Consider the following 26,238-nt stretch of genomic DNA (forward strand, 5'->3'; position numbering starts at 1 on the left):
ATGGAGCCATCTCAAAGCCATTTTCATATGGGGGRAATGTTAAAATATGCAATATTTCAAGCACTATTTAACAAGCACTTGAACAATAGCAGCATTGATGATAAAGGTTCTGCATTTAAAACCAGTCCTTTTATTCTGTTGTCTTTTAGCTGCATTTTAGATGAAATTTTGTCAGATTCTGTTGTTAAACCCTTATTTGAGAGTGTTTTAAGATTAGGGGCTTTTTTTTAATGATCACTTAAAAGGCACATCTAATTTTCATCGTGAACAGGGTATGGCCTTTCTCACGGTTTCATTTTCAAATTTTCATCCTTGTCTTTCCACAGGCCRGCTTTTTAGGATGTTTGTCCATATGATCAGAGCCAGGAAGATTTTATTAATTGGCAAGATTAAAGGCTGCAGCATCCTTGCTATTGCAGAGGAATTGCCAGACAATGGCAAAATCCTCGCGTGTGCAGAAGCGCCGTACCTCGGTGTGAACAGCCAGGAAGCGTTTGATTATTCCTCAGATGGCAAAAAGATCAGCATGAGAGTGGGACCAGTGGCAGACACCTTGGAGGTAAAGGTGGAAGGGGAGTTTTGGGGAGGAATTTCAGGCAGTTTTCTGTTTTCTGCCCACAMGGTGCTGCGTGGTGGCCCTGCTTTGYGTGYARATGTGTGAAYACACTCCTGCWCYGAGGTTATTTCTTATCCTCAGTGTSTGATGGGGCAGCTCTGTCACAYACAAGGCAGTTTTTCTCCCTTTTAACTAAAATCCTGCAGCTTTTTGATCAGAGGAATYACAGGCTCTCAGCGTAGGTTGACAGGCTGCAATGGCAGGTTAATTCAATGTGGGCTGGCTCTGCTTGGGGTCCCTAATTCCAAATATAAAAAACAGGAAGAGTTGATCTGTACCCTCTGAGCCAGCTTTTGAGGAGGAGAGCTTGCTCCCAATGTTCACAAGAATTGGGAAAGTCCTGGAGAAGTTTATAATTCTGCCAAAACCTCTCACTATTTTTTTTCCTGCTGCAAACTCTCCAAAAGAGGAATTAGACCCCACTTTCTCACTTCCAGAGCAATGTGATAAGCCTCGGAAAAATAATGCATTAGCTGTGCCTGTTTCATTCTGACTTTTGACTTTATCCCAAGAAAGAGAAATCCTATGATTGCTGGCAGCTCACATTTAATTCCAGTTTATGGATCTYCAGGACGTTGCTGAGGATCCAGCACGAGCCAGGTGATGCCCATACCAGGTTCATTAAATAGCCTTTCCATTATTAATACAAATCAATTTGATCTGATTCCCTTTTCAATCTGGATGTGTCAGTSTGAGCTTGATTGTAACTTTATTTGCGTTAGCAGGCACCATATTTATTCCTAAAATGAAATGGCCAGGAGCTTTCTGACCTCTGGTTTCCGTGACCTCCAAGTTTGATAAGAAAGAAACAAAGAGCTTTGCAAGTGTATGAATAAACGGAATGTTACAGATCACCTGCAATGTGCAGCATTTAAAATCCCAGCTCCCCGCAGTGAGTGTGAAATTAATTGAATTGCTGTTGCTCTCTAGTGCCCATTCTGTGCAACTGACTTACTGTGACTGAATTAAAATATCTAGAGGCAGGCAGAGTACATGCTGTGTAGAGATTAAAGAAGGGAGCAAAGACATGAAAATTAAATCCTTAAAACAGAATGTTGCAATTGATTTTTTATCCTCCAATTGCAACATGAAGGCACGTCCTGACCCCAGTTCTGCAGGTGTTTGGGACTTCAAAAACCTCTGGGGGTTGTTGGGAACAGAGATGCTCGTGTTTGGCAGGAGAGAGCCCAGCATGGGGACACCTCTCTGTGCAGGGTTTGTGCACTGGGCTCTGAACCTTTGCTGCTCATTGTGGCAGCTGCTTTGTCACTGCTGTCAGGACGGTCAGGATTGTCTGTAAATGCTGAAGCAATGAATTGTGGCATCTCTGGTGCCTTTGCATTTTGGGCTTCTTGTGGTTTGCCCAGCTGAATTTGTGCAAGAGGCTCGGGCTGTGGACAGCACGGTGCCTTTTCCTCCCCAGATGACCATTTTAGGTTGGAGAGGGGTCAGGGAGCTCCCCTTGGGCAGCTGAAAGGCAGGAGGACTGGGCAGGGAAGGCAGGGATCAATGAGGGGTGGCACAGCAGGGCTCTCACAGCTCAGCTTCCTGGAGAACATTTCTGTCCCCCCTGCTCTGTGGGGAGGCTGCTCTAGAGCAGAGCTGGCTGACATTTGCTGAAGAGCACAGTGACATTCTGAAGAGCTGGAACAAGCTCTGCCAAGGGCTGTCCTTGTCTGCAGCCCGAGGTGTCATTCTTGTCCCTTTGGAGAGGGCAGAGATGGTCACCCACCCCTTGCTCTTTGGAGTGTCTGATGATTTTCATCTGCTGGATTTTGCTTCTAAACCGAGTGCAACAGGGCAGGATTTCTATTTATCTGCTTCTCTTCAAATCCTTGCAGCAGTACAATTCTTGGGAGTAGGATTTACCTCACTGCTCTGGCCCTTTCAGAGCATGAAAATGTCCTGTGATCCATAGTTGACTACTGTCAGGGCATTCATTTCCTGCTGCATGGAGTTGTGATTTGGCATGTCCAAACTGCCACGAGGTGTAGGATCTCTCCCTTCTGGTGGAAAACCATTCCACCCAGGGGTTGCATTTGGTGTGGGGTTCATCTGGTGTTGGAAAGCACGATGATAAAAATCCACCTTGCCCACAGGTCAGGTCCCACCAGAGCACAGAGCTCACACAGATCATCACACAGCCCTCTGTGCCCAAGGGCCTCAGGAATTTTTCAAAATATTATAAAATGTGGACCGAGGGGAAGATTTTCTGTGGGCTCAGTCTCAGGAAAAGCTGTCCTCAGTGGGAATTAGTGACCTGYTCGACATGTGCTGGGCCAGCTTTATAAACATTTCCCAACAAAGTCTTTAAGCCTGAGCTCTGTTGAGCTGTGCCTGGATAATGTGCCTTGCCATGGATCTGCTGCCAGCAAGAGCCTGATCCTGCACAAAGAGCTTCCCTCAATTCCCAGTGGACTTTTGATGAACAATGGATGTGGGATTGAGTCTGGAGGGAATGCAAAACTATCAGGAAATTATTCCCATCCATTATTTTGATCCTTCCATTTTAAAATTGAAAATGCAGCATAAAAAAAAAAAAAAAATAACACGGTGTTTGCAGCCGATTCTGCTGATTGCAGGGCATTGTGGAAGCATGTCAGGGTTTGCTTTCTTCTTTTTTCCCTCCTTTTAGCAGGCAGAATAGGTGAAGAGGTTGAGCTGCAGATCTCATTTCTCCTGTTTTGCTGCTTGTGAAGTCTGCCAACAGAATCCACCTTGACAAAGTCAAGGACTCTGCGTTTAATGTTGAACTGAGTGAATAAATTATGCATGAAATTGTGTCGGAGTCTCTAGTGTGCTCTAGAATTGCTCCTTTTGATATGAAAGGTTAATTCAGAAAGGAGTCCAAAATAGCTGGAAATTGTGGGGATAAGTGGATAGTATTCACTGTTGTGAGCTGTTATTACTAGAAATTGCATTCCCTCCCTGGCTTCCCCAGAGATTTGGCTTTGCTGGTGAATATAAACTGTACTCGATAGAATAGCGTTTAGGAGTAACAAGAGTGTATGTCCACACGCAGTAAAATATTCTGATGGTGTTTTAAAAGGAAACCCTACTTTTTCATGTATTCTGGGCGCCCCAAGGATGGATTGCTATTACATTTAGGTGAAGAACAAGGCACGGGAAAGGTAATAAGTTTTGAGTACATCTTTTTTACAAATATGCTGACTGTATGATCCATATCAAAGGAGTTGGGAAGTCTTTTTTTTTATTTATTTTTTTTATTTTATTTTTTTTTTCTGATTGAGTTTGTGTGTGCCTTGTGACGGTGTTGTCTCCACTCAGGGCTCCAATTGGGTTTTGTCTGAGCTTTGGCAGAAGATTCATTCATGTTTTTATTCGGGATATCCTCTCCCTGATCCTTTGCTTATCCATCAGCAGTGCTGCTGTGCCCTTCTCATGGTCATTTTGGTGCATCTCCCTGATGGAATGCAGTGTTACACTTTTTTTTTTAATCCAGAAGGAAGTTAATGTCTTACTGTAAGCAAAAGCATTAATTTTAGCCAAGTTTGCTCTGAATTAAAACTCTCTCTGCCATCTGTTATCATCCAGGATGACTCTGTAGCAAGGAGCWGGGATTGCCCTGTAAACACTCAGGAAATTAGTTTCAGCAGGATATTTGCAGGCAGATTATTTCCTTCTGGATCTCAGCTTTCCTCGMAGTTGGAGGCATTTGGGCTCTGCCTCTCTTCAAGCAGAGGACAGWGGCATCTCCAGAGTGCTGTGAGGTCAGTTGGTGCTGGGAGGGCCAGGGTGGTCAATCCCACCCGTGTTTTGCTGGCCAAGAGGCTCCAGGAAAAAGGGCACTTTGCTCTCCCTGGGGCTGTTTTCCTGCTGGGCAGAGGCTGCTCTAGAGGCAAGGCTGGTTCAAAGAATTCCATGCATTCCTTTTATAGCCCTGGAGGTGTTTCTAGCTAACTATGGAAAACTCAGCAGCGATTTTGAAGCTTGTGGAGACAAGAAGCTCAAGTGATGGCAGGTGCAGCACAGACTCAGGCCATTCTTTACGTGTCTGGAACACAGAAAACGTGCCCAAATGACCCTTCTGGCTGCCYATTCAGGACTCAGTGAAGTGGCAGAGGAGAAATGCCTGAGGAACCATGGCCTGGCACACCCAGGCACTGCAAGGACAAGCCAGGTGTGCCCTGGGGGCACATCCAGCCCAGGCACCCTCCTGGGATGGATGCTGGGATGTTAAAAGGTGGTTTATCTGTGTCAGAAGACAGATTARGAGGAGATCAGCTGTCAGCAGGTGGGCAGTATGGAAGGAAAGCTGAAATGAGGAGTCCAGTTAATATCCAGAGAGCTGCACAACTCCATATGGACCTAATGAAGTCAGAGCATAAAAGTGAGATTCTTTTTCATTAGGGAGCCATCCCACGGAGCAGGAGGAACATATGTTCAGCCATGGGCACATCTGTTTCTGAATGCCTGCCCCCCACCTCCTCCACCCGGGAAGGTTACAAGTCAGAAAGTAGTGATAAGTCATGATAATTACTTGAATGTGGCTTTGGCTCTTCTCCCTGGGGAGTGAGACCTCTAATCTCTCTTCCTGACAGGCTCCTCCACCCAGATTTCATCTTCTGACCCTTCTTGAAGTATCTRCATTGGACAGGCTGACTGAGGTGCAACCTGCCATGAGATGCTCTTCCACAGTAGCAGAAATGTTCCTGCATTTTCCACCAATATGGCTCAAGAGGGAGCCAGGGCAGGATTTTCTTACTGCCCATGAAATGAAAGGATGAATCCCAGGAATCCAGATGTCCCAGTTTCTGCTRCATTTATTATAAACCAGCATATATTTGGCCTTAAGGTCTTATTTCATTATACTGGGGTATCAAAAGGTGTCCTAAATGTGGGCTCATGAATGCTTTTGGCAGAGTTTCTGTGCTATCAAGCATCTGCAGTTAAATGTGACTACCCAAGCTTAATTCCCTCACCACTAACAAGCTCTCAAAGACACGAGTTTGCCTGACAGAGGAATTCAGAGCTTCACTGATCCACTTCCCCTGTTTCCTTTTCTGATCCACACAATCCCTGCCTCAGAAAGGCTCCTGAAATCTCTGTTTGGGAGCCATCAACCTCRCTCCCCAAACCAAGCCAGTTTTTCACTTTCTGTTGATGCTGTCAATGCTTTTGCTGGTACCTCCCAAGGGATGGTTTATCACTCGATGTGCTCAATGTCTCCCAACAAAAAAGGGAAATCTGGATGCAAGAAGCACTGTTAGAAGTTTTGGTAGAGATGGTGAGTTCTGGAAAACAGAACTGTGTCTCTTTTCCCTTGAAATGCGAGGACTTGAAAGCGTTTCTGCTCGCCGAGATGGGTGGGTGAGCTGTTGTTTCACTGCAACGCACGCAGATGCAGTTAAATAGTCCCAGATGGAATCTGAAATATTCMATAGCAGCCTCTTGGGCAGCGAGTGCATTAACTGCCACAGGAGAAGGCTGTAAAGGCTCCCATCTGGTCATCCATCAACACTTTTATACATTATCATCAGCAGCCTGCTTGGAGGGAAGGTGTGCCACATTTCTGAAAATCCAATTAGATGATAGCAGCCAGTTCTTTTATCCTCTCTGTTGCTGAGCCATCCAAAGCGTTTTTTTAGATTAAAGAAACATCATTTTCCTTCACAGGGGCTGTGCTGCTTTATCTCTATCGTGACCTGTTCTTTCATGTGCTTTATAATTCTATTATTAATTGGGATTTCAACYCTTTTCCTGCTACTGAAGTGGGACACAGTAGTTTGCAATTCCCAGATCTGCCTTATGCCTCTTTTTTTCCCCCAGACTGATATAATTGCCACTCTTYAATTTGTTGATAGTTACTCTTTTGAGAAGAGAGAACTTATTGCAGCCCCTCAGTGGCAGGTTTTGATGCCAGTCTTGCCCTGATGGATCAATTTGCTTTGAGTCAAGGTAGGCAGATGTTTCTAGTGTGACTTTCAACAACAMAATCTGAGATGAGCCACCCTCTTTTATATCCTGATTATCCTTGRGAAGTTCAGGAATTTGTTGCTGAATGATTGTTTGCAGAGTGTGGAAAACTCCCAAGATCTCCAGAAGCAATTCTAGCAGTGTTACCTCAAGAGAATAAGTTTTCCTCTGGCTTGGGATTTGAATAAAGGACACATTAATGGCAGCACTTTAAACTTTCAGGTAAATAATTAGTGTTTTCTCCAACATAATTTTTTTYCCCCAGGCATTACATGCTGAGGACGAGCACTTTGATATAGTCTTTATTGATGCTGATCAAAGGAATGCTGTTCAGTACTACAGCTTTGTCATGGATAACCACTTGCTGAGAATGGATGCAGTGATCTGTGTGGAGAATACACTCATGAAAGGACAAGTCTACCTGGAGAAYGTATCAGATGAAAATGTACTAGCTGTCAGAAAATTAAATTCAGTGATTAATTCAGATCCTCGTGTTGAGCAGGTTAGTGCAATGCCATTGGTTAAGGTGCCCGTGGTGCTGTATCTATGGATTTTRCAAAGCACTCTTTAAAATGTTTCTTTTGTTGGTGCCGTTATCCAAAGGACCTAAAATGAACTCAGATTTTATTATAATTCACCTCACTCGAGCTCTAGGTATGAGTTTCTATATTCAGGAGTGGTCCCTGCTCTGTCTGCATCTTCTGGAGTGTTAAAGACAAGATAAAAGGAGAGCTCTTAAGAGTGAATAATCAGCTCTACAGCACAACTGAAGAATCACCACTCTGCTTTGAAGGCTCTGGGGGCTGCAGGGCATCACCAGCACAACAGGAGTCAGCAAAGTCCTGCTCCAGCAGAAGAGAAAAATAAYCAAAAGTAATAGGATGCACAAACAATATGTTGTGGCTTTAGAAACTGGAGAGAGAAGGTTGCATTTTTTTTCCCCTGGTATTTGTGTAAGCAATGAGCTTGGAAGAGGAATGTGAACAAAAACAAATGCCTGGCATTTGTGTTAGAGAGAATTTCAGCTAAAGAAAAGGAGTTGGGGAAAAGCTCCTGTGGCCTGAGGGCTTCACATCAGTGGAATCTGKGTGGCAGAAATTCAGGTGCAAAGCAGTTGAGAGCTGTGTTCTGTTTGCAGGTGATTTTACCTGTGCAGAATGGACTGAGCATCATCCGAAGGAGCCCTGTGCCTCCAGATGCAGTGATYGAATCCAAGGTGGGCATTTCCTCTCTGTGAGCATTTCTGGGAAAAAATTTGACTCTGCCAAGGACAAGGACAAAAAAATTTTTGGGGGTTTGGTGGTGAGAACCCAAATGTGGTGCTGTGATCATGGACTTGACTCCTTAGGGCTTGGCACCTTTTAGTCTCACCAGTCCAGGGTTACACTAAAGCTGTTAAATGCTGATTCCTTGGAAGATCTTTTAGATCAGCTGGTCCTGTGATGAATCTCTGGAGTGGGTGGTGTGCTGCTCCCCAGGTGTCTGTGCCTGGTGCCCTCCCATCCTTCCCTCGCTGAGGAGTGAGGAAAGATGGAGCTGAGGACCAGTACAATATTTGTGGAGTAGCTCATCTTTTTTTTGCCCAAAGGCAGCACAGGATGCCCTCTGTGCTCTCTGAGCTGGATATTTTCATGGCCTTGGATTTTGCTTGTTCCATGGAAACGATGGTTTATGTAGTGGGCATCATCCAGCTGCTATGAAATTCCCACTGGAATCACTATGGCCTAACTCAGTAAAGCCAGACCCAAACATCCCGGTTGTTTTGCAGTTTCTGAGCACTCCCAAAGCTACACCCACTGGTAATTCCTGGCATTTCAAACTCAGYGTTTTAAACATCTTGTGTTTTACATTTTGGTTCCAGTCAGGGGGAAATGATGTATGGCAGCTGATTAGATGACAGCTTGGTTTAAGTTATTGGCTGATATCTTTATTTGCACACCAGCCTTGTGGAGATATTTTGATTKCACTCTACTTGACCCAAATCCTRCTYTTGGAACCTTGTTCTTAGCTCTCASCTGGGCMCTGGGCAATATTTCATTCAGGGGATGAAATAACTGGTTGATTAATCAATCGACTTCTCAGACTTTGTACCAAATCCATCTCCTATGGGAAACAAAGCTAGGAAATGCTATCCCTTCTCTCCTGAAAGTGGAGTGGTTGGAGCATCTCCCCAAAGCCCTTCTGCTCCATTGTCTGGCACTTCAGTGCTTTATTTGATATTAMTGTCTGTACAGATAAGGGAGCTTTTTGGCTTGAATTAGCGATACTTTTTGGTGTTAATGGGCCAAGAAGACATGGATCCCTTCCTTTCCTCAGCAGCAGAGTCCCTCGCAGCTGTCAGTGAGCTCTGCCCCTCACTGTGCTCTGTGCTCTTGTTTCAGGAAGGAGTGCTGAGGGATGACGTTTTCTGGGGCTGTCAGCGGCGCCGCATCCTGGAGCGGCTGCGTTTGGATGGCAGGGTGGCCTATGTCACAGGGGCAGGGCAGGGCATCGGGAGAGCCTTTGCTCATGCCCTGGGGGAGGCTGGAGCCAARGTGGCTGTTGTGGACCTGGACCTGGCCAAGGCAGAAGCGGTGGYGTGCGAGCTCAGCCTCAAAGGTAAGCACTGAGCGTCATGGGCGCTGTGATGCGGCAGCTTTTCTTCTTCAAACCTGACCCTTCTCTGCTGTGCAATCCCCTCCCATCCAGCCCTGGTGGGGAATGGGTTAGAACAGAGGATTTCCATGCTGTGAGCACAAAGCTTCTCCTGCCCTGTCAGTGCTGTCCCAGCAGCCATCGATATCGCAGCGTTTGCAAGAGTTATTGATCAATAKAAACTCAAACAGAGAGGCCGAGTGATCCAAACAAAATTCCTCTCCAAAAGTGCCGAGAGCAGTGAGCTGTGGCTGACAGGAGCAGAGAAGGGGCACCTGGTACAAGTGAGATCTTACAACCAGCACTGAGCAGAGATGGTGATGCTCAGAGCAAATCGTGCAGCACCTCGGGCTTTGCTGTGAGTGACAGATCAGCCTACAAACTCACCTACCCCCTCTTCCAGACCTGGTGTCTGTGCCATGAGCCAGAACACCAAAATAAGGTGCTTGTATGGTCATTCTGAACCTCTCAGTGTCCCCTCCAATTGAAGACAAATCCTTTTTCAAGGCCTCTTTCAAACATGAATGCAAGGTCAGGTATAGGAACAAAGTACTAATAGACATAATAAGTAAARTCCCAAATAAGAGGTAAAATCCTCAACAAGCCACTTCTGTTTTAGCAGTAAAAMCAGAAAATGTAACATAAAAATGAATTTCCCCCTAGCGCCGTGCTAAACTGCAATTGTAAAGGGGAAAAAGAAAACTGGAAATATAATTTTAATGATGAAAAAAGGAAGTATTACTCATTTTATAATTCCTTTTTGGGATTGCACTTGAGCCTTCTTCGAAGTTCAGTACTTCATTGTCTTTAGAGATGGAGATTTACCCAGGAAATTTTCACATTCCCATCTGGATAAAGTCACCAGTATTTGTTTCCTCTCTGGCTTCTGCAAGGGATCGRGCCATTAGAAACCATATTCTCCAGCAAAACCAGCTCCTGCTGGTGTATTTATCTTACCCAGTCTCAGGAAGGGGTGAGGAGTGGTGTCATTCTGACTTTGACACTTTCCTGAGCCTGCCCAGAGAACATTTAAAAGAAAACATCCCTGTCTGCACAATCCCAGCTCTGGTAAGCAGGAGACGCTTTGAGCTGAGTGTCAGCGCAATGGTTAAAGCTCTGACCCCAAATTACAACCTGGAATAGAAAGTGTCCAGCTCCTATTACAAATTCTTGAGTCATCCAGTCCTTTCCCTGAATCTTTTCACTCTCTTGTGCAYGGGAGCCATATGGTTTTGGCACAAAGTGGCTGTGCCCTGCACCTTAACYGGCCTTTTGGACATTTTTTTCCCTGTGAGCTCCTGCATATCAAGCAGAGCTATTCGGGTACAAATGGGCTGCTTGAGAGAGCCACAAGGCTTTGGATGCTGACAGCTTATTGGAAAATGAACCTAACTCATCTCCAGGGCATTTTCAGCAGGAGTTTGATCATCCATCCTTCAATAGCTGTCCTACATCTCTGCTCCTTCAGCGCTGGAGGAGGTGGGGGGCTGTTCCAAAATGCGGTCGGAGAGGTCACGAGGCGTAGCAAATATTATTGCAGTCTAAAGTAAAGAAAAATCTCACTTCTCACTCTTTACACGTCTTTATCCTTTGAGGTCAAATATTATCTATCAATTTGACCAGTGCAGCTGGTCAGGGCACGTCTCTTCCATCTCATGATGGGTTTTGAGGTTTCACATTTATTGTCGTTCCCTGTTGGAACAGCCCCCAAACTTTGTAAAGCTTTTGTGAAAGGGAATTATATCCAAATGCCCGTTTTTGGAAAGGATCTGAAAAGGTCAGGTTTTCAATCTCTTTCTCTCCAGAGGTAACTAGAGAGTCTAGCCTGGACCTCAGAAGCCTTCCCTTGAAAACTTTTTGTTGAAATCAATGTTTCCATGAAACATTTTGGCTTCAAAGAAGAATCATGCTCTGTTGGAAATAAATTTTGACAAAAAGGTTCAGCTAGCTTTACTCTCAAAATATTCACATGAGTAAATTGAAGCAATCATAACATTAATACGTATTTTTCCTGCTGTAATAAGGACAAAGGGGCTGTGATTTTTTTCCCCCCTCTATGGCTGTAGATCTCTAACTCAAAGTTGGAAGCTCAGTGCCCCAAGTCATTCCCATACTGATACTTTTTCAAAACATTTCGCTTAGCTTGCTTAGAGCTGCTCTGCTTCTTACACCAAGGAGCCCTTTGCTGCCTTTTGGGATGGTGCCATCATTTCATGATGAGTTTTAAACATCAGAACGCCTGTGATCTCAGCTTTAGCTTTGCTAGACAGCTCGGGTGTACATCCCTTGGCTACAGGGGTCTTTGTTTTTAGATCCTGTGTGAATACCTTTTTCAACAGTCGCTAATGGATCCTGACAGAAGAACCAAAAATGATGAAACACAACCAAAAAATCCTAAGGGTTACCTTCCACTACACACACCTCTGTCTTCAGGGGGAATCACTGCCTCTACCCTAAGGGAAGAATTAGTCTGATGGGATTTTTAAAATGTGCATTTTCACTGTAAACTATGCAAATGCCTTGTGCAATGTCACTCCTGATCTTCTCGTCTGCGTGCAACGTGTTACTTCCATTTACTGCGAGGGAGCGCAGACGAAGCCCGTGGCAGGGGACGTGTGTGTGTCCCTGCAGAAGGACACTTCGGGCGAGTTGGGCACAGGAATTCCTTCAGCATGGAGCCACTGGGCCCCTCTGGTGCCCCTCTCATCCCAAAAGTGCCTCCAGGAGCCCCACAGAAGCGTTGGCCCCGTCACACACCCGGCAGCGCGGTGCTGGGCTGGGTTCCCTGCCTCGGGTCGTGTCTGGAGATTTGAAGCTATTTTCCTGTGATTTGTTTTATTTATTCTGTTGAACAGGTGGTTTTGGGGGACAGTGRAGAGACAGAAAGTGGTTTCCTCCCCCTCTCAGAGTGCAGGAGCTGAATTGATGAAGGTCGAGTGTGGGACTCTGGTTTGAAGTGAGCGTGGCTTCCCTGCTTCTTCTCTAGGCACTCACACGTGGCACCTTTTGTCTCGTTTTTATGAACTGACCTATGAGATGAAGCTCTAAACGGGGTGAGGGTTGGAGGGCAGGTGAAGAGTCTTTCTGTTACCATTAGTAACACGCTCGCACCCATTCTGTCTGTAAATTGAAAAAGAAAGATTGCAGCAACTCCCTGCGCCTTACTTGTCTTGATAACAATTAGGGGGAACAACAGGGGCCGTGGGGCTGTTCTGGTTCTTTCAGCATATTTAGCATAAAACCTGTGATAAAATGAGAGGTCTTGTTTGGTGGCAGAGCGTGCATTCATTTTTTAGTTGTCTGTATTTTCTCTCTGCCGTGGAAATCAAGAGGATTGTTTCACTGCTGAAGGGGACAGGAGCTCCCACGTCCCCCACCCCAGAGTGGCACCACCTCAGGCTGTGCACTCTGACAGGCTCCTGAAGATGAGGAGATTTTCCATGAATTTCCATGAWTTTTTTTCCATGATTTTYCTMTTTTCTGCCATTTTATTCACCCACCTCTGGGCAATTCCTGCTTTGCCTTGCTTTCCTGGGTGCCTCCATCTCAGCTTCATCTTGGCAGAGTCTCCTATTCTAGAATAGGCTTATCCCTTCTTTTAAATATTTTATCAGAACGATTGGAAGGACCAATGTGTAACAAATCTGTCATTTATACAGAAGTAAAAAAATCTCGCTTTAACAGCTGTAACTTCCTACCCAGACTGCTGATCCATGGTCCAACCCCAGTGGCTGCTTCCTTCCTTCCTTCCTTAATTAAGACCCATTTCACCACAGTCCTTACTGGTGTAGCTTTGTCTGGCTTTGAGGATGGATATAATCCCAGTGGCATCAGGTGCATCAGCAGGCTTCTTATATTGTTTAATAAAAGGGTATTTAAAGCTGATTTTTATAATAAATTAAATGAAGTTATTAATGCACTGGTGCAAAAGTCAGTGGCTGGGTTATTTTCAGGGCAAAAAGCAAAACTTCTGCATGTTTCAAATTTGTTAAATATCCTAACTTCCAAATATTTGCCTTATTCTGGCAGTGAGGTTTGCAATAAATAACCCCAGGCACCGTGACCCCCAAACCTGTGCAGGTATTCCCACTTTACTCCCACCTGGAACTGGGTTGGTTTTGTCTGAGGCTCTCAGCTCTCTGCGTGCTGTAATTCATCCAGAGAGCATTTTGGGGCAAATTAATTTGATTTCTAGAGCGTTTTTGGAGGGGACCCGGTGTAAGGAAAACATCTCTAGAGCTGGGGAAGCTGCAGTTGAGGGTTTGGACAGAAGATGGTGCAGTGTTCCAAGGTTCGTCCTCCGCTCCCACACCTGCGCTCCAGTCAGCAACTTTATGRTGGCATTGCACGAACAAACACATCTTTTGCTACGATTTGTGGAGAAATTAATTAAGGTGGAATACATATATATATATATATATATAAATACATATTTATGTATATAAATACAGCCATAAAAATATATATGAATTAAAAAACAATAATAGATTTTTATAATAATGATAATAATAATAGAATAGATTTTTTTTTTTTTTCATTTCCCACTGAATTCCTGCACTGACTCCATCACTCTGGTTTCGATGCAGGCATTAAGAGCCTTGCCCTGGCAGCAGATGTGAGCAAGCCCGAGGATGTGCAGAGGATGGTGGATGCCATCGTGGCTCGCTGGGGCACAGTTCACATCGCCTGCAACAACGCAGGGATCAACCTGAACTCTGCAAGCGAAGACACTTCCCTGGAGGAATGGGACAAAACTTTTAATGTTAATTTACGAGGGTTGTTTTTGTGCTGCCAAGTAAGTGTGAAATGCTGCACTGGCTTGTTTTGCAAATGGGAAATAATTTTCTAAGTCTTATCTCAAGGTCTAATTAAATTTTATTCATAATTGTCACAATAGAATTGGTCCTAGTTTTGGTGGAGTTTTGGAGAGATTTGCTTTATATCAACTACAGATTTTGGTCAATATATTAAAAAATTGATATACAGCTGATACTCGTTGGCTACCCAAGCCCAGGCATCAGGTCAAAGAATGGTCAAAAAATTTTTGAAGGGTGGTTATTTGAAAACCAGAAGTCTTGGATGGAGGAATTCCCAACATCAGTGATTATTTTGAAAAAAAATATTGCCAACAGTGAAGAGGTGTGAAATGGCAATGGGATTTTTTCCTGCATCAGCCATTTTTATACCAAGTTTTTATACCAAGTGCTTAAAAAAAAATGTGTTAGCACATCAACTCTTCCGAAAAGTGAAGACTAATTTATTATCATGTCATTATTAGCACAATCACAGAAAGGGTCACTGGTCTTTCCTTTAATTTCTGTCACAGGCTGCAGGCCGCATTATGCTGAATCAAGGATATGGGAAGATAATTAACACAGCATCTATGGCAAGTTTAATAGGTGAGTGATGAGAGCTAACAGTTGTGCTTCAGAATCCATATTTTAATTACTGCCGATGCTATTTGAATCAATTAAACCTGTATTGGGAAGGAGTAAATCACTGACATTTCATATTAGAGGAAATGTACTACAGAATTTTTATTGATATCATTTTTCAACATTTATCTRTCCTCGATGTTTCAGAGCACTTATCACTTTTTATAGAAAAGGCGGAGTCACCTTCTCCAGCTCTGGTGCAGGGATCCCATGGGAGAGGTGCTGCTTCCCTCCACGCTGCTCCAGGCAAAACTCCTTGGCAGAATTTGGGAAGTTGAACCCTCAAGATGCTTACAAGCCACCCCAAAAGATTTTTGTGCCAGTATTTGCCCCAGCACCCATGTTTTTTATCACATTCCCACTGCCAACAGGTGCCTGCAGCAGTGCTGCTGAATCAGCAGTGCCATCAAAAGCCCCAATAAACCATTGTAACATATGGAATGAAATCCCTACTGCTGAGCTAATCTGGAGGGCTGCTGAGCTGAAGCCCATGTAACAAAAATTGATCAATTACACAAATTAAGCATAGCCCTTTAGGAATTTATTTTATTGGTCTGGACATCTGTTGCAGCATTGTCCAAATCCAAAAATCAAATGGTGCCTTGGGTTGCCAAGCTAGGCAAGAAAATCTAGTAGCTATAAAAGTACAACTGAAAACCCCTGTATTAATATCATGTCCATCTGCTGAATGTTACATAAATATGCAGTCTTTTTATTTTCCTTCGGAATAACGTTTRTTTTTACTGTGCCCAGTTTGACATTCTATGACATTCTACTCAGTTTATTGCACAGTAACTTTAAATGGTTCTTCAAAAATCCATTTATAACGTTGTTGTTAATGTTTTTTTCAAGTGTCTTTACCAGCTGTTTTACTTATGCTTAAACACCATCCCTCCAGCCCAGCTTTGTAAAGAAAGTAGCTTTCCCAAGAAARTAGTTCTGAAAAAATTGTGGGGCTTTAAATTTCAAATACCGCAGGGTTTCCTGCTCTGCTCTGAGCAGTTGGGCTCTGGTCTGTGCTTGGGCTGTCACCATCCATGTCACTGTCACAAAGCAAATTTTCCTGGGAGGTAGTCCATCCTGGAGAAAGTTGGGAAGCTCTGGGAATTGGTACCAGCCAGGGCTCTGCTGGTTTGGCAGGCAGCTCCCAGCCTTGCTGCAGCCCAGCAGTGGTCTGCTCTGCTTAGGCAGAGGCATTTTCCAGCTTTTCCATCGGGGCTTGGCACAGCTCTGCTGAGCTGGGAGGTGATGCCATTCCCATCCATCCCATCCCCAGCACCTCCTCGGCTGGAGAGCCAAGTCCAGAGATCCACCTGGGGATTCATTTGAGGCCAGCACCAATCCTGCAACAGGAATGAACATTGGAAAGCAGCCCTGGGAGCAGCCTGGARGGGTCATCCCAAGATGCATTTAAATGTCAGGGAAAGTTAATGCATGCTAGGCCAGAAGTTAAGAGATGGAGAGAAGCRTTTACCTTCTGAACCTGTTTGAATCTTGGCATTGAAAAAATCTAGTAGTTATGAAACTACGACTGAAAACCACGATGTTCATATCATGTCCATCTGCTGAATGTTAAATAAATATGTTGGTTGGTTGGTTATTTAAGTATGTTGGCCAACTGGCATAGTATGAAATGTTTCTAGAAATAGTTAGGGGATATTTTTTTTGTTGTTGTTGTAGGTTGAGTCCTTCCTCAGAGATACAGGAAAATGAGGAGACACTTAGCAGGATAGGGAGGTTTTTGTTTGTGATTTTTCCCAGATAYACTGCTCAGAATCAGCTTTAATTAATTGAAGATAAGCTGCATACATTTTGCATATGTGCATTTTGATTCTGGTATTCCACTGGAATTATTCCAGGCGCGCGCTCCAGCAGCAGCGGCTCGGCGGTTCACAAAGGTGTAGCTCAGAGCTGTAATTTTTGAATATCTTCAGTGGGAAGTGCTCTGCTCTGCTCTGCTCTGCTCTGTGTGCACCTCTCATTCACATGATGGGGCTGCTCCAAGGTCAGGCTGGGAGCTGGTGCAGCAAACAAAAGTGCAAAAGCCGTGTCAGGTTGTTGTGGTACAACCATCAGCAGCAATCACCCCACAGCAGTGCCCTCCCTGCCCCCAAGGATGGGGGAGAGAATTTGGGAAAAAGGGGCAAAACTTGTGGGTTGAGAGAAAKACAGTTTRTTAGGACAGAAAAGRAAGGGCAAATAATRATAAGGATAAAAGAAATGCAAAASAAGTGGTGCACGGTGCAGTTTCTCACCACCCACTGACCGATGCCCAGGCTGTCTCCCAGCTCAACCCAGTTTTATTTTTCAGCATGATGCCAYGGGATTTGGAATATCCTTCTGTCCAGTTGGAGTCAGCTGTCCTGGCTGTGTCCCCTCCCAGGTTTTTGTGCCCCCAGYCTCCTTGCTGGCAGGGCAGCATSATGCCCTGGAAAGTCCTTGATTTARAGTAAGACCCGCTCAGCAACACCTAAACCATCAGCGTGTTAACATTATTCCCATCCTAAATCCAAAGCTCAGCACTGCAGCAGCTGCTGGGAACAAAACTAACCCTATTCCAGACAAAATCAGGACAAAAGTGTTTAAAACATAATACAGCTAATGTTGGCAGAATTTTCTCCCACTTTCTCATTCATCCCCATCTTGAACAGGAGTGATGTCCTCACTTCCCAGGGGCCTTAAACAATACAGATTTTTTTGTGACACTGTTGAAGGCATAACTTTAATCTCAAGCCCCATTTTGTATGAGTTTGGAGGGTTACAGATTTGCTTTTCTGTSTGTAAGAGACCACCTTAGGTAAAGGAAAAGGCGGTGGTGTGGGGTGCTTAGCTGCAGAAATCCCACCCATCCCCAGAACTTCACAATGCTGGCTTCTCCTTGAGTTCTTCCAACTGAGAGTGGCTGAGTGTCTCAGCAGAGGAAAATGTCATCCTCCTAATTGCCTTCATCAGATATTCTTATAAAGACAGAAGTCCATGGAAGGACTTTTGATAACTCTGTCTCATCACCCACCCCAAATCAGGAGCTGATTCCTGTAGCTTGCAGCGGCTTGTTCTCACCCAGATGTGCTGTAGGTGCAGAGCCGGTGCCAGAACTCCTCTCCTCTTAGCGAGGGATCACCAAAATGATTTATCACAGACAGACATGTTTGGAAAGTTTAGCAAAGAACTGCTTTTGGGAGGTTACAAGGTTAACTACCGAAGTTGTATGTAACTTGGAGCTGATGCATGGCAATTAATCAAGAAATTGTGCTCCACATCTCTTTGAGAGCCCCCACGGCGCGCTGCGTCAGGGGGCAGCAGCACACACAGAGGGCACAGCAGTTCTGCTGGTCAAGATGCAAATTATTTCAGATGGAACAAAAAATGAGCACTGAATAAATGCTGGCAGAGGAGGGCCGTGGTATGAAATGTAGCAAGGAAAAGGCCTCTGAATTCTGAGCAAACCTGCAGCACTTGCAGRAAAAAACCCCTCTAAYTGTTGCTGCCATCATGTGTRTGCTTTAAATCTGCTCACAAAYATCTCTGTTCAAGGCAAAGGTCCTTGTTCACGTGCTCAGTAGTTTGCAGCAGTGCTTTTGGCTCTTTCAGAGTTTGGGTAACTCGTTTTCAGTCTTTCCACCCTTTACATTGGCATATTCAAAGCCAGGAGTTTAAGTCAGAATCGGCAGTGAGTGTTTTGGGATGCCATGGGTGGGAGTGATACAGAACTGATGCATCAGCTTGGTTTATAAAGACCAGTTTAATGCCAGCTACCAGTGCTGCTTATGTTTTTTTTTTAATCAAAATGCTGTGAGTTGGGGTCTGGCTGTTGAGCCTGGCACAAACCCAGTAATTCCCTTTTTTCCAGAGTTCATATTATCCAGCCCCACAGGCTGGAATTGCCTGTCTTTGTGAGTACTGATATTTAGCCCTGATTGCCCCCACTCCCCCTCCATCAGAGTCAGCTGCTCAGTGAAGCTCGGTGCTGATACAGAGCTAATTATGGATTGATGCTTTGCTCTGGATTTGTTTAATGAAGTCCTAATGGCAGCCACAAAAGACCAAGAAGAGACACATTGTGGGTGTAAATCCCAACACCTGGACTGACTTGGATTGACTCCCGTGGGTTTAAAGCACTTTACACCCACTGGGGATTTGTCCTTAAGTAGCTTTCACTGAGCTGGAGAGGGGCAGAGCCACCCGAGCACTCGGCACTAACAAGCTTGAACATTGTAATTAGCAAGCTGATCATTTTYTGTCTCTGACTGACATGTGACATCTCTGAAACATTTTCAAAAGCTTCAGATTTTGAAAGTGGTGGGTGTTCTGAATTTTTGGGATGCACCTGCGTTCACATTCACACAAACACCAGTTAGATAATAAGATGTGTTTGCTTCAGACTATAGATAATTTAAAAATTAGGGAGAATAATTTGTTCCAAGAAGCTATATATAATATATTATATAAAATCTGTTAAGCACTTTTATCGTATTATATCATGTAATGTCATATCAAACAATTTAACGTTACATTCAGTTATCACATCATRTATTATCTATCACATATAATATTATAAATAATATTAATATATTACATAACATAGAATGCATAATATATGTTAGATGTATTATTATTTGCTATCTTATAATTATATAATATATTTTATTAGTATTACAGTSTAAAGCATATAAACAGATATGTGTATATGGTGTACATGTGTATATATGATTATTTATCTTYCTTCAGAGGAGTCAAATATCGCTTGTATACATTTAATACATTGCTTTTGTCTTTGCCCAAATATGGGACCTTTTAAATGCCTTTATTTTAATTTTCTCCATTGTTTTCCAGTACCCCATCTGCTGAGACAAAACTGTTAGAYGGCAAAATGCATATTTAGGGTTTTGTGTTTCGGGTGGCTGAATTCTTGCTGCTCCTCACCTGGTGCCTGGGAAAAGGGCAAATAACTCATCTCAATGCAGGGAGTTGTCTGTGTAGTGCCTGATCTGTCTTAATTTGGGAAGAATAAATAATTTTCTCCTTCTGAATCCCTTGCAGTCCCTCACCCACAGAAGCAGTTGGCGTACAACGCCTCCAAAGCCGGGGTCGTAAAATTAACACAGACATTGGGAACCGAGTGGATTGACAGAGGAGTAAAAGTCAACTGCATTTCCCCGTAAGTAAAATGTAGTCTCATTTTGAAACTACAAAGGGAATGAAATGTTCTACAAAGCTCAAATGAACACTATCTCAGCAAATAAAGTTTCTAATTAGCAGGTGGATTGCATCCCTTTTTATGTTGTCTTTTCCTTAACAAAGGTTTAAATACTTAGAACCGAGCCTGCTCTGTTGCTGTGTATACTCAGGGATTTAAGGAGAGGTTTTAGCATTTGATAATAGGTTTTCCARTAATTTGAAGGGTAGTTTTTAGCATTTCCCTTCCAGATGAAATATTTCCTTAGTCTGTCCAAGCCTTCTGTGGTTAAAGAAAGGGTTTTTGACACTTAATAGACAATACTTCTTTTCCCTTTTTACTTGAGACTAATATATAGGCAYTTTAAAAGCTGCATTTTATTGCTGTTACTGAGCTACCATTCAGATCTGACAGTCACAGGAGGCCAGGTGTAGTTTTTGTAAATATATATATATTTATTACAAAATACATTTTCCTTATTTTTAGAGATTTCAAGCTCAATGTTTTAGGTCATTTATTCACAAAGAGAAGTTTTTTCCTGCCAGATCCACTTCGTCTCTCCCTGTTTCTCACACACATGCCCAACCAGTCATTTTATTAAACAATTAGCAGTGCATGATAGTGCTGAGCAGAAACCCAAGTGGATAGCGTTAATTGGAAGCGGTCAAATTCTGTAGACCATTGAAGTCAATCAGAGTAAGTAAGAAGGGCAGGATTTTAACCCAGGAGTTAAATTGTAATAATGAAGATAATAATGTACATCAAATTAGGGAAAACAAATTACATATTTTAATCCACAAAGTGGAGGGGGGAAAAGAAAAAAAAAAAATCACAGAGCTTAATGGCAAGTGCCTCTGTTTTTACTGCCGGTCTGCTCTCCCCTTGCTTGTGCTAGCTGTCTTCCTTATGATTATTTATTACTAATTATGCCAGTGACTCCAGCCGTCGCTCCATGTGATCCACAGATTCTTTCAACAGCTTCTTACTTCCTAATGGGATTTTCCCCATGCCAATGCTAGCAGTGCTGCAGTAGTGTTCCCACAGCCGGTGAATTTACACTGGCTTTCAGAGATGAAGGGAATTAGGGAAGCTCAGCAGGACCTGGCAGGAGTTGTGTCTGGAAACACTCTGGTAATCTGYACCAACAGAGGTGGGAGAGTTGTGCTGCATTCACAGCAATTACGGATGAGAAGGCTCTTAGAGGAGGAATTACCCATTTCCAGGGGGCTTGCATAAATTTAAAATAGAGATGCTGAATGGCCAAAACGCATTGTTTTGGGCAAGTTGGGAGCAAACTCTCGCATCTAGAGAAGTTACATTTCTTCTGGAGACAGGTGCCAGAGCACAGAAAAAAACCAGACAGCTTCTCTTTCTGCTTTTCAAGGCAACACAGAGGTGCATTTTGATCATCTCTACCTGTCTTAAACCTTAGCTCTGAGCTCAAAGTCCTACAACAGGGAGGGATGGTCCAGGTGTTGCTTTTTTTAAGGGATAGTCAGGAAGGGCACAAGAACAACAAATGTTTTGCTGTCTTTGAGGTCCCCTGTTCTGGAGAAAGCAGTTTTTCCTAATGCAGGTGGAAACCTGGATTGAGCTGCTCCAGAGCCAGAACTTTCCTCATGGAGATTCCAAGCTCTGGCTTGGAATGGGATGGGGCAGCCCAGGGAACTCTGAGCAGGGCTCAGAGGAGGGAGCCTGCAGCMGTTCCTAGAGCTCAGATCYCCYGTCACCATGAGCAAAAGCCACATCRGCTTCTGAGTGAGTAAYAATTCMCATTTTCACTTCAGTCTGTGTGAGATGTGAACCTGCATTTCAGTGCTCGTGTGGACCCATCCCCAGAGCCCACTGAACATGGGAGCCCATCAGTGTCATTGTCTCTTGACATGGCTTCAACCAGGAATGCCTTTAACCCACTTGATCTGGGTACCCAACACCTGCAGGAGCCTCAGTGTCATAAGAGGATGGGATTTTCARGAGTTTGAGGAGCACAGATGCAGATATAGGGCATGATGATACCCAAGATCATCTCTGGATAAGTAAAATATCYGTGTTYTKAAGTACTTTTCCCCTTCCAGTCGTKGTTGCATTAAAGCTTTAAGGCACTCTCAGCGTGCCTCTGTCTGAAGCTCCAAGTGCTCCAGTCTGGCCTTAAACATTATTTCACCATGCAAACCTTTTGGCCTTTTCCCCCTCTTCCTATCTGGTCACTTTTTATCAACTTAATTTCTTAATGAGTGCATAAAACTTATGCAGAGCAATGCATAAAAGTTAGCAATGCATAAAATGTTATGACWGAGTCTTTAGGATGATTTATTGCATTTATAAAATTGAACATGCAGGCTTCTCTTGCTGGCCAGGCAAACCTGATGCMCAGGGAGAGAAGGTGGCTGGGATTCCCTGGATGCTCTGGCTGACTTATGCTGTTGCTATCGTGGAAAATGTGCTCAGTCCTTGTGCTACCATCCACCTCATAGCCTGCTGCATAGATGATGTAAAAAAAAAACCAAACAAACAAAAAAACAAAAAGGTCCTGGAGTCTTCCTGAAAGGGATCTGGGAGTTGAGGGGACCTGGGTGTGAAAGGGGATCTTTACAGAGCATTGACCAGTGGCTGAGCATCAGTTAATCTCTTAAACTGAGCATCAGTTTAATCTCTTTGTTGGTCCCAGGGCATGGAAATGAGTTGGATGAGATGGAAGAAAGGGTTCGGGAAGATGTCTGGTTTTTGGCACGTGCAGCATTGGAACATGGCATTTCTGCAGCCGTTACACTGAATCAATGTCCAATTTTGGGGTTAATTACTGCCCTCTTCTTGATTTGCAAGACACARAATGCTGTAATGTGATGACCTTTGGGATGGGCAGCTGGAGGTTGATGTTAAGGTCACCTTGCAGCCAGGCCAGCAGTCCTGGGGGATGAACCAGGTTCCCAGTGACRGGMTGCAGGGATTTGGGTTTGAGCTGGTGGGCAAAGATCCTTTGTGTGCCCTGCACCTTGCCCTGCTCCTYKGGGGCTGCAGGAAAGCAAYGCTGCTCCAGGCTTGCAGCCCCAGAAAGCAGAATGGGCAGGGTCACTGCAGGCATGGGGAACACCCCATCAGGGCAAGGAGAGGCAGAGCWGGCAGGAGGAGCACCCCAGCATCACCTGAAGGCATCCCAATTAAGCAGCATTACTATCCCCATTAAGCAGCAGTCGTTGCTGGTAAGTATCTTTGGACTTAAATCTTAATTCCTTGGGAGATGTCCCAATTAAGTGGATCTTGTGATTAAACACTTCCTGATTAAGTGGAGTGTACTTAACTCATTCAAATTAATAACTCATCTGAAAGAAATCAAGTTACACACAGATGGAATCTTTTTTTGCTCTCATTTGGGGATTGAGTGCACGTAACAATTCCAGTTAAGTATCTGGTAAGTGATATTTTTCCTAATGTGTCTCTCGAAGTGGAAATGTTTTAGGCAATTGTTTTTCTCTCTCTTTTTTTTTTTGACCTTTTTTTTTCCCCCTAATGTCTCAAATTGTCCTGTGTATCAATAATAAAATATTGATGCTCATATCTAACGTTAAGGAACCAGCAGTTTGATATTACATTGACATGCAACAGAAAGTACTGATAGGCTCAGCACTGCATACGAGATGAGGTAGGGAATTAATGCATTGGCAGTTGTCTTTGCTGGAACTGGTTAGGAGCCAACTAAAATCTGCCTAAAAGGGTTCGACAACATTAAATTGCCCAACTTGGCACCAAAGCTTTCCCAGAAGATGTGTAGTATCAATGACATGCCTAATATTTATAGTGCCATCAGTATGTGTGTTTGCAACTTTTAAGTTTTGCGCTATATTTTTTTCTCATTTCTGTGACAAAAATTTGTGGTGAAGTTTGGTTACACATCTAAAATTTTGCCACGTGAAGTGAACATAAAGAAAGGTCCAGCGAGAGGCACAGAGCGGTGATTCGCAGGCTGCAGCGATCAGACCAAAGATCATTTTTCTGAACAGATTGAAAAACGTCCTCTTTTTAGCAAAATCTGTTGTGCTGGAGGACTGTGTGTTTTATTCCCTAATCTGCATTCCCTTGGGGTTAAAATATATCTGTAAATGAACAAAAAAAAAAAAAAAAAAAAAAAAAAAAAATAAAAAAAAAAAAAAAAAAAAAAAAAAAAAAAAAAAAAAAAAAAAAAAAAAAAAAAAGAAAATCATATGGATCTTATTCTGGTCCCTGACAGTGTAAAGCCAGAACGATGATGATGATGGTGATGGTTTTGTAAGCAGGGTGAGAGGCGCGTAAGGGAAAGGAGTTTAATATATTTCATGTGTGCTGCTCAAAGCACGTTTTTCTCTGAAGAAAACCAGCTCTTGAGGAGTTTGGGAAAGCAAGGAGGGAGAGCAGGGGGCTGTGCTTGAAGGAAATAACCAAACCATCTGCAGTCCTGTACTGGAATGTGCTTGATTTTGTGATGTTGCCAGAACTTAAGTGAGCTGTGTTGCTCAGTGGTTCTGAACCGCTCTGCTCTTTATTGACAATTACAATAAAATATAAAGGCGATATTTAAATCCTGCCCGATTAGTGCAAACAGAAATGTTTGGGGGAAAATCTGAATTAGTTCCACTTCATAACAGAGTAAATAGTGGATTTCAGCCTTCATTTAAAACAAAAGGTAAATCTCATACCCAGAATCCAGTTTGTCTCAAAAAATTATTTCCTTGGAAGTCTAAATTGGGATGCCRATGAAGTTTCAGAACAAAACGGGTATTTTTATACTTTGTTCATTTCATATTTATCACTAGCTTGTTTGCTAATTTTCATTTGCAAGAGGCAATTCTTCCAGCTAACTGGCTGCCTCAATGGGCCACTGATTTCTTTGAAGTGACAGTCTGTAAATATGCATAAAAAAGAGATGCAATTAGCGTGTGTGTGGTTCAGTGCAGCCTGATTTCATTGGCAAGTTTACCCACAGTGTTGATAAGCTACATTATCTAGAAAATTGGCCGCTGAAAAACAGCACCTCTGATTGCCAGCAAAGGTTCCAGATAACAGGGTGCTGAAGAGAAATATAATTGAGGTTGAATATGTTAACCAAGGTGTCACATGCTCCTTAGAAGCGCTAATTTATCAGCATGTTGGAATTTTTATTAACATTTGGAATGCATTTCTACCACACTAATGAAGTGGAATTGGCAGTTCAGGTTTTAGTTATTGTCATTTCTGAGAAGTTAAATGTAATTTCTCGTTAGACACAGTTATGTAAATATATTTGTTCAGGGGCTGAAAAAATTATACATTTCACAAAATACAAATATGTTGTTAAGGAGGAGTATGACAAATCAGTTGCAGTTAAAGTCAGAAAAGCCAGCCAAATCTTCACCCTGCATTGTGCTTTCTGCAGCATCACTCACTTTTAGGGCACCTGAAAAAAATGGACTTAGCAGAGTTTTAGTAAATGGTGGAATCACTCATAAATGTACAAGAGGATAGATAGGTAAATCAGTGTGATTTGTCAGGTGCTGGTTTAAGGGGGATTGCTCTGGGCGTGTTGTGCTTATCTCTGCCTCTCMTTTTTTTGTGTGGAGAGGGTCTGGTGCCTGGAAGGGCACTGGCTTTTGTTTCCCTTGTTTTTTGACATCTGGGGAGTAGGTCTGTTTTCCACAAACGCGCTGTGTGACATTATTTGTAGAAAGCACAACAGTTCCCAAAAGCCGTGACAGATCCGATTCGAGGCACTTTTGTTTCCAATGCTGTATTTGCTTTTCTAGAAAAAAAAAAATTAAACTGGTGATTATGAGTAAACTAAAAGTCAGGGGGTTGTGCTATTAGCTAAGAAGATTGTGTGKGTGTGTATTTACTTTAGGGGAAATGTCTAAGCTGCAGAGAAGGGCAGTGGTAGGAAAGGAGCGCTCTGGAAGTTTCACCATGACTTTCAGCAAGGGCAGCAGAGCAGGCTGGACGTGCTCATCTCCTTTGTGCTATCACACTATTTTCTTTCTGAATTAACATCTCAGACACCTCTGGGTGCTGCCTTTTTCCTCCTGGCTTGCTAAGCCCTGGCTTGGTGTGCTCTTTGCAGGGGCATCGTGGACACGCCACTGATCCGCTCGCGGGAGCTGCGGCCGCTGCTGCGGCGTTGGCTGGCYGATATCCCGGCTGGGAGACTGGCCCAGACCACTGACCTGCAGGCTGCTGTCGTCTACCTGGCCTCCGAAGCCTCGGACTACATGACTGGCCATAATCTGGTCATCGAGGGTGGCCAGAGCCTGTGGTGAGGGKTGTCTTCCCACCTCCCCTCTCCGGGGGCTTTGCAAAGCGCGTATTGGAGTTCAGYTTAGTCCCAGGTTTGGCTTGTGTGACTGTGTGGCCAGCTAATATGAAATTATTGTTTTCGTCTTTTGGTTGTTAATTTGGACACTTGTATAACACACAGGAAAAATAAGGCAAAAAAAAAG

At 43.6% G+C, this 26,238-nt stretch overlaps 1 protein-coding gene across 1 annotated transcript; it reads left to right on the plus strand.

Annotated features, from left to right (window-relative positions):
• The first annotated feature begins 331 nt into the window (after positions 1-331).
• Positions 332-26,220, plus strand: LOC130573735 (D-threitol dehydrogenase-like). The gene is made up of 8 exons (XM_057366392.1): positions 332-559; positions 6,819-7,055; positions 7,692-7,769; positions 8,935-9,151; positions 13,774-13,982; positions 14,514-14,586; positions 19,663-19,780; positions 25,863-26,220. The coding sequence occupies exons 1-8, from the start codon at positions 341-343 to the stop codon at positions 26,056-26,058; spliced, it is 1,347 nt and encodes a 448-aa protein (XP_057222375.1). The 5' UTR covers positions 332-340; the 3' UTR covers positions 26,059-26,220.
• Positions 26,221-26,238: the final 18 nt, after the last annotated feature.

Source organism: Malurus melanocephalus, unplaced genomic scaffold (assembly GCF_030028575.1).
Source record: "Malurus melanocephalus ecotype Western Australia unplaced genomic scaffold, MMel_1.1 scaffold_64, whole genome shotgun sequence".
NCBI lineage: Eukaryota > Metazoa > Chordata > Aves > Passeriformes > Maluridae > Malurus > Malurus melanocephalus.